The 8,129-nt window shown below is 40.4% G+C and overlaps 1 protein-coding gene across 1 annotated transcript in view; it reads left to right on the top strand.

The window, feature by feature from the left end:
• Positions 1 to 1,224: 1,224 nt before the first annotated feature.
• The window catches only part of KATNAL2 (katanin catalytic subunit A1 like 2), a 57,335-nt gene continuing 50,430 nt past the window's right edge, over positions 1,225 to 8,129 (top strand). The window contains exon 1 of the mRNA XM_007943835.1: positions 1,225 to 1,289. Coding sequence (XP_007942026.1) covers positions 1,225 to 1,289 — 65 coding nt within the window. The remainder of the gene's footprint in view (positions 1,290 to 8,129) is intronic.

Raw genomic sequence — 8,129 nt, 5'->3', positions numbered from 1 at the left:
GTTGGAATCAACTGGATAGCAGTGGGTGGCTTATATGTGTGTTTTAATTTTTTTTATAACATTAATTTTTAGAAAGTTCTAGGTGGATGCCTGAAAGCTTTCAAATGTGTTAGGAGTGTGAGTGTTTGTGCATAGATTTTATGACGTAATTTGAGCCAACGAGGAGTTTCTTTTTTCTTTTTCTTTTTTTTTTTGCTTTTATCAAATTATCCAATTCTTACCTGTGCTCTAATTAGGTAAAAATGTTTGGTAAGTTATTTCCAGATAAGGATAGTACTACTGAAAGTAAGTATTTTATGAATCCATTTCAGGGGAATTTGAGATAGCAGGTAACTAAATGTAGCTACATATTAACACTGTGAATAAATGTACAAATTCATCCAGTTTGAATAAGGGTCTTATTATGCAGGAATATTCCTTGTATGGCCTCTGCTGCTCCCAATGGATATTATAAAATCTTGGCTGTGTAGTCAGCCCTGAATTTATTGGAACCCATCTCCATGTTCTTGCAGGGACTGGGTGGGGCTTGCAGTGAATTAAAGAAGTAGCAGCGTGTAAGTGCCTCTGATGTCAGAGCTGATTTCTGACTCATGATTTTATCTTTATAGTCACTTTCCTTAACCTGGTCCAAATAACAGGAGTGTGTATATTTATTTCCTCGTGATTATAAGCAATAAAAGCCCAATTAGCTTGGCAGTAAGAAGTTCAACTAATAAAGTACAATCCTAATTTAAATCACTGTACCTTAAGTTTACAATTGAGAAGGGAGCTTTAAAAAGAAAATAACAATGGAAAACAATTTTATCTACCCTTAGAGACTTGAAACTGTTTTGTAGCCTTTAAGTCATGCTGATTGGTTTTGACAGGTTACATTTACCTTCAAGGGTTTGTTGATATATATATATATATATATATATATATATATATATATATATATATATATATATAAAATACATATATATATGTATTTGTTGTTGTTGTGTGCTGTTGAATTGGACCCGACTCATAGCGACCCCTCCTTGGGTTTCCAAGGCAGTATCACTACAGAAGTAGATTGGCCAACCTTCCTTCCGAGGAGTGGCTGATGGGTTTGAACCGCCAGCCTTCTGGTTAGCAGTCAAGTGCCTTAGACACTACACTACCAGAGCTCTTATGTGTATAAATATATATAAAATAATATCTCATTGTCATCCCATCTAAATTTTTCTTTGTTCGCAGTGTGAGATGAGGACAGAGGCACGACGGAAGAATCTTCTCATTTTGATTTTGCATTACTTAACACAAGAAGGGTATGTTACATTACAAATATATACAGAGATGATTCCTGTCTTTCTCTGCCCTCTGCTTTTCTAGACATGTGCTTCTATTGTCTCATTTACATGGATCTTTTCTGCAGTATGCATCTGAAAGCTTTATTGACAGACTATGCAATATATGAGATACTTTTCTGTCCTGATTAGAAGAGGACGTAAGTCTTTGAAATGAGGTTTCCTGAGGTGCCACTGCTGGCCAGATACCAGTTACCATCAAATTGATTGTCTCATAGGCGACCCTGTGTGTGTCAGAGTAGAACTGTGCTCCAGAGGGTTTTCAATGGTTAGTTTTTGCGTCTAGATTGCCAGGCCTTTCTTCTGAGGCCCCTCTGGGTAGACTCAGCTGCTAGCCTTTTGCTTAGCAGTTGAGTGCATTAACCATTTGCACCACCCAGCACTCTGCTGGCTGTATCCAAAACCAAACCAAACTCACTGCCATCGAGTTGATTCCAGTTGATACCAACCCTGTAGGACAGAGTAGAACTGCCCCATTCGGTTTCCAAGGGGGTGGATCTTTACAGAAGCAAATTGCTTATCTTTCTCCTGCAGAGCAGCCAGAGGGTTTGAATCATCTACTTTTGGTTAGCAGCTATGTGCTTTAACCAGTGCACCACCAAAGCTTGTGCTGACTATATGGATGTAGATACATTTCTTGTTCTTCAGTTTTCCTTTCTTGAAAAGAAAACATGCATCCTACTCTCTTTTCCTTGTAATAGCCATTCAATAGCTGTCATGGAGAGACAATGGGAAGCATTTGCCTTTAACCCCAACCCCTTTAAAAAACACCCAAACACTTAAAATAAAGGCTGCTGATATGTGGGACTTTGTGAGAGGAAGAGAGTTGATCCACAATGTGTCCAAAGGGCATTATCTCCTTTAGATTTTTTTGTTTCTTTCTTTTCATTATTCAGCCAGGAAGAAGATAGTGAGGTTTCAGGGTTAAGGCTTAAAAACTTTTGAGTTAGAGTAATGGTTCTGCAGCAAGAGGGGAGGGGATGATTTTGCCCCTCAGGGGACATTTGGCAATGTCTGGAGACATTTGTGGCTGTCACAACTGGCATCTAGTGGGTGGAGGCCAGGGATGCTGCTAAACGTCCTGCAGTGCCCGAGACAGCTCTCCACACAGAATTATTTGGCTGAAATGTCAAGAGTGCTGAGGTGGAGAAATCTGGAGACAGAGCAAGAGCCACCATCCAGCGGCTGGCATTTCCCCAGAAGGCTGAATAAGTGTCTCTTCCTCCAATAAATGTAGCAGCTATTATTGAAATAAGAGAGCTACTGTAACTAAAAGTCAAATTTGACAGTCCAGTAACCCTAATCCTGGGGGGATAGGAAGGAAATAAGTAGGGAGGATAAGGTGAAGCTGAGAGGGAACTGAGAGTCCATCTTGGTTTCTCTTAACCATGCCAGGAGTGGTTGTTTCAAATAAACCCATTGCCTTCTATAGGGGAGCGACGTTCTAGAGTTCTTGAGGAAAATATTTTTTAAAATTTTAAGGTAGATATTGAGGTCCCCAAGGAGCCCTGGTGGCACAATGGTTAAAGCATTTGGCTACTAACCAAAAGGTCAGTGGTTCAAATCCACCAGCCACAACAAGGGCAAAGATTTGGCAGTCTGCTTCTGTAAAGATTTACAGCCTTGGAAACCCTATGGGGCACTTCTGCTCTATCCTATAGGGACACTATGAGTGAGGATCGACTGGATGGCAGTGGGTTTGATTTGCTTATCGGGGTCCCCATTTTCCATTGGAAGAAACTGAGGCCTAGAGAAGCTAAGGGACACGCTGGAGGTGGCCTGGCTCCTAGTGGGAGCACTTTCCAGGCCTGCCTCACTCCAAAACCTTCCAGGGTCTTTATTCCTCTACTTTAATATTGAAGATCTTTTTTTTTTTTTTTTTGCTTGAGGGTCACCTCAGAAGAATAAAATGCACATTGGCCATATTTCTTGAGGGTATTTTTGTTTTGTTTTGTTTTGCTTTTATGATGGCTTTTTAAAGTCAGGAAATGAAATTCCTGCAGTGGTACTTAAGTATTCTTTTATTATTGAAGCCACTGAAGGATTTGGGTTGTTTTTTTTTTTTTGCCAGAATTTCAGATGCATTAGTTTTAGGAACCAATAATTGTGCCGCACGGTTTGAACAAACGTTGTTTTTGAGCAATCTCTTGACTTAAGTTATGAATGCAGCCCGCTCACAGTGCCTTCATATCAGAGCTCTAAAAATGAGATGTTTTTTCCCCCATAGTAAATGAGATGTTTTTTCCCCCATAGTAAACACTTAATCCACTTACTTTAAAGCATGTGGTTTCATCAGTCAGGCCTCTTTCTGGTGTTCGGGCTTTAAACTTTGTGAGAGATGACTCCTTCTTTGTATAGCACCACCCATCTCAGACCAGAGAAATGAGCGCTCCTCTCCCCTTGCTAGCAGGTAGACCAGTCTTCGATCGCAATCATCTCTGGATCTACATGCAGCAGTGAGGTGGAAGTCAGAGCCTGAGCATAGCAGGGCTGACTTGCCTCTGTGGCTCTCTTTTCCCCATCTGGGATATGAGAGTGTTCCTGAAATTCACTAGCTAGGCAGGCTGCATGTGGGTGATGGGTTACTCCACACTGCTCACCATTCACCTAAGGAAAGCAGTTCTGAGGGCTGCGGATGAGGAAGTGCCAAGTGTCTGTGCTATGACAAGGGGTTTAATGTAATTGCCAGGACTCCCAGGATAAGAACAGAACCAGGAGCCAGACAGCCTTGGTTCAAATGCCCACTCCACACTTTGCTAACCTGTGACCTTGGGCAAGTTGTTTTATTTTCTTTGCGTATCAGTTCGCTCTGCTGTAAAATGAGGTAAGGACCCTATCAGGTAGGTACTATTATGAGGATTAAATACATGACATGCTTAGAATAGTGCCTGACACAAAGGAAGCATGTATGGGTTGCTTACTGTTTTCACTTTCAAGAAGGTAGAATTTGGGTTTTCGTCTTTTTTAATACCCAGCCAGGTCTAGCAAAGGATTTAAAGCAGCTGGAATGAGGATTTAGCCTATTTCACTTCTACTTTTGATGCAATCTCTGTTCGATCTCTAAAACCCTGAGCTGAAATACCTCAAGGCAGTATTTTCTTAAGTGTGTACCCTGGAATACTTGTTCTGCAGAATGTTAATAGGGTTACTTTAACAGGGTTTTATGGTCAGGTAACTTTGGTAAACATTGGGTTAAGCTGAATTAAGCAAATTCTCTTGTTTAGGACTTCTCATATCACCCAGTGTGCTAATTGCAATGGAAATATCTATGCTAAAGTCATAGTATGCAGGGTTTTGCAAATCAGTTTGGCCAGGAAACCCTCCTCTTCCCCCCCCCCCCCCACACACACACCTTTTTTTTTCCTCCAAGCCCTCTTCAGGGACTAGTTTTCCATGGCACACTTGGAGAAATGCTGCCTTATTTGATTAGTTGACTCTTACAAAACTAGAACTCATCACACTAGACCCCAGGGCTGTAAGCATAGTATTGCTAGATATTCAACAAATGCTATTTAAATACTCACTGAGGAACTTACTAGCATGTAGATCAGTAGAATAACTAGAAAGCAAGACAAAACCATTTCCACAGGCATTCTCTGATTTTTATTGCAGTGCATTTTGTAATCCAGAAACTGCATCACAAAGGAGAACTGTAAAGACAAAAACAAACAAATAAAAGCTATCCCTTCTGCAGTTGCTGTTGTTATAGCTGGAAGAGTTTACTGTATACAGGCAGTCCCTGGGTTAGGAATGTCTGGACAGCTCCTACTTGCCTTTTAAAGTTATGTAAGTTTGTCCTCACTTTGAAACAATTGAACCAACTCCTTAAACCCAAACCAAACCCACTGTCATGGAGTCTGTTCCAACTCATAGCAATACTATATAGGGCAGAGTAGAACTGCCCCCACAGAGTTTCCAACACTGTAAATCTTTATGGAAGCAAACTGCTACATTTCTCTGATGGAGTAGCTGGTGGATTTGAACCACTGACCTTCTGGTTAGCAGCTGAGTGTTTTATCCAGTGCTCTACCAGGACTCTTTGAACCAACCCCTGCTCACAAATTCATTACAATCATTTTCACTTGCTGCGTGTGCAGCTTTTAAATCATTGAAAAGTCTCCCAGCCTTTTCTTAGACTCAAGTAAGGATAAATAAGAACTGCATGCACCTGTTCCGACTTACCTACAAATTCGACTTAAAGACACATTTAGGAACAGATCTCAGATGGTAACCAGGGGGACTGCCTGTACTTACAAAGATACCTTTCCCTTTTCTGCCACTAGATGGCCCTTTGCATCTGGAATCAATGAAAATTCTACTAAAGTTTGTTTTCCTGAGACCTGCTGGGAAATGGATGAATGAGTGGACTATCAAGATGAAAAGTGAACTCTAGGCATTTTTAAAGACACATCACTGTCAAAAGAGACAGTGGGAGAATTGCTATAATCAAGTACTAACTTAGAATTCAGCAAAGAAGATAGAAACAAACAGGGAAAGCTTTGTAGAGAAGGTGAAGTGAAAGATGGATAGACAGATGCAACAGATGAGGACATTCCAGACAGAGCCACAGAGGAAGAAGGGGGACAGTTAGGTGAACAGAAAGACCAGAGATTGAATGTGTGAGAGAGAAGGGGTGCGATCAGACAATGGAGGGTCAGGATGCCAGCTCGTCTAGTACTGCACATGTGTCTCTTCAGCCTAAGCTACTCTTAGCAGCCGCCCCATCTGTCTGAGTCTTGCTCTTACTATTAACCGACTCTTCCTACAGTCCTGTTCTGTCATTGTGTTGATTAAGAACCTCTAGTGGCTCTTTCTTAGCAGCCATATCAAGTTCATTCCTCATTGGTTCTCAAACAGTATAGTAGGAACACACAAAAGCACTTTCACTTCCCTGGTCAATTACTTTAGGAAACATGGAGCCTGCAATCACCTATTCTTTTAATTTTTGTTTATGTCAAAACTCTGATCCTGGAGAGATGTTCAGAATATAATGTGATGTCAGTAAAGACTGCAAGCAATATACAGTGTGTTCCCTTCTTCCATTTTTTAAATTTTGCTTCATAAGTGCTCTGGTAGTGTAGTGCCTAAGGCACTTGACTGCTAACTAGAAGGCTGGCGGTTCAAACCCACCAGCCACTCCTCAGAAGGAAAGTTGGGCAAACTACTTCCATAGTGATACTGCCTCGGAAAACCAAGGAGGGGTCACTATGAGTTGGATCCAACTCAACGGCAGTGAGTTTGAGTTTATAAATGCACATATGTAAATGTGAGTATATGTGTGTATTTAGTCATTTTTAAAAGTTTGAAAAATGTTAATAGTCATTACCTCTGAGTGATGAAGTTTTCTTTTTGACTTATCTATCTGTCCTATTTTTTTCTGAAAGGAACATGTATTACTCCATACTAAAGAAAAGTTTTTAAAAAACAAACAACTGATTTAGTTTTTCTCTCTCTAAACTAGGAATTAAGACATAAGGATAGAAGACTGGTAAGCTATCAATAAGTATAAAAGAAAAAACCAAACTCACTGCCATCAAGTCGATTCTGATTCATAGTGACCCCCTTTGGGTTTCTGAGGCAGTAAATCTTTATGGAAGTAGATTACCCAGTCTTTCTTCTGCAGAGTGGCTGGTGGGTTTGAGCTGTCAACCTTCTGGTTAGCAGTCAAATGCCTTAAGCACTATGCCACCCAGAGGTCCTTGTCAATAAGTATAGAGCTGACCATAGTGAACTGACTGGTTTTGCAAGTTCTTTAAAATTAGCTTGGGAAAAGGAAATACATTTCAAGGTCATTGGCAATAATCAACCGCTTTCAGAAAGTTCAGTCTTCTAACTGGCCTGAAACTGGTGTCAAGAAGAGGGCATAAATTAAAAAGAAAGTTTTCTCCTCCTACTTTTTTTCCTAGATTCCAATCAAACAAAAAGAACTCTAACCTACAGCAGGCATGCTTTCTTTCTTTTATATATTTTGTTGTTGAGAATATACACAGCAAAAATACACAAATTCAACCATTTCTACATGTACAATTCAGTGTTATTGGTTACATTTTTTTAGTTCAACCATTCTCACCCTCCTTTTCTGAGTCATTCCTTCCCCATTAACATAAACTCACTGCCCCCTCTTATCTAATCTTTTGAGTTGCTATTGTCAGTTCAGTCCCCTATAGGTAGATCTTAAAAGAACATAATCCTCAAAGCAGACATTTATCACTAGTTCAGCTAAACTAATGTTTGGTTTAAAGAAGACTTAGGGATATTTTTGGTTTGAATTTTAAAGATTATCTCAGGGCAGTAGTTTCAGGGGTTAATCTAGCCCCTATGCCTCCAGAGTCTGGAGCCCCTGAAAATTTAAAATTTGATTTTGCATTTTCCCCCTTTTGGTCAAGATTCTTCTATAGAATCTTTCATCAAAATGTTCAGTAATGGTAGCCAGGCCCCATTCAGTTCTTCTGTTCTCATGGCAAAGGAGACAGCTTTTCAATGAGCCACACATTCCATATCCTCCCTCCTCTTCTTTCTTTTTCTTCTTCTTTTGTTGTTTCAGATGCATAGATACCAATTTTTGTGCCTTGGATAGGCCACTTGCAAGCTTTATTTATTTATTGTAATTTGGGTGAAAGTTTACAGAGCAAATTCATTTTCCACATAACAGTTCATACATTTCCCGCGCCCCCCCCCCCATGACATTAGGAGCTCTGGTGGTGTAATGCCTAAGTCATTTGACTGCTAACCAGAAGGCTGGTGGTTCAAACCCATCAGCCACTCCTCGGAAGGAAGGTTGGGCTATCTACTTCCGTAGAG

The sequence above is a fragment of the Orycteropus afer genome, unplaced genomic scaffold (genome assembly GCF_000298275.1).
Source record: "Orycteropus afer afer isolate SDZICR_OR568_19922 unplaced genomic scaffold, OryAfe1.0 scaffold00113, whole genome shotgun sequence".
Taxonomy (NCBI): Eukaryota; Metazoa; Chordata; class Mammalia; order Tubulidentata; family Orycteropodidae; genus Orycteropus; species Orycteropus afer.
Note: the sequence above shows the minus strand (reverse complement) of the source record. Positions and strands in the feature narration are given on the sequence as shown.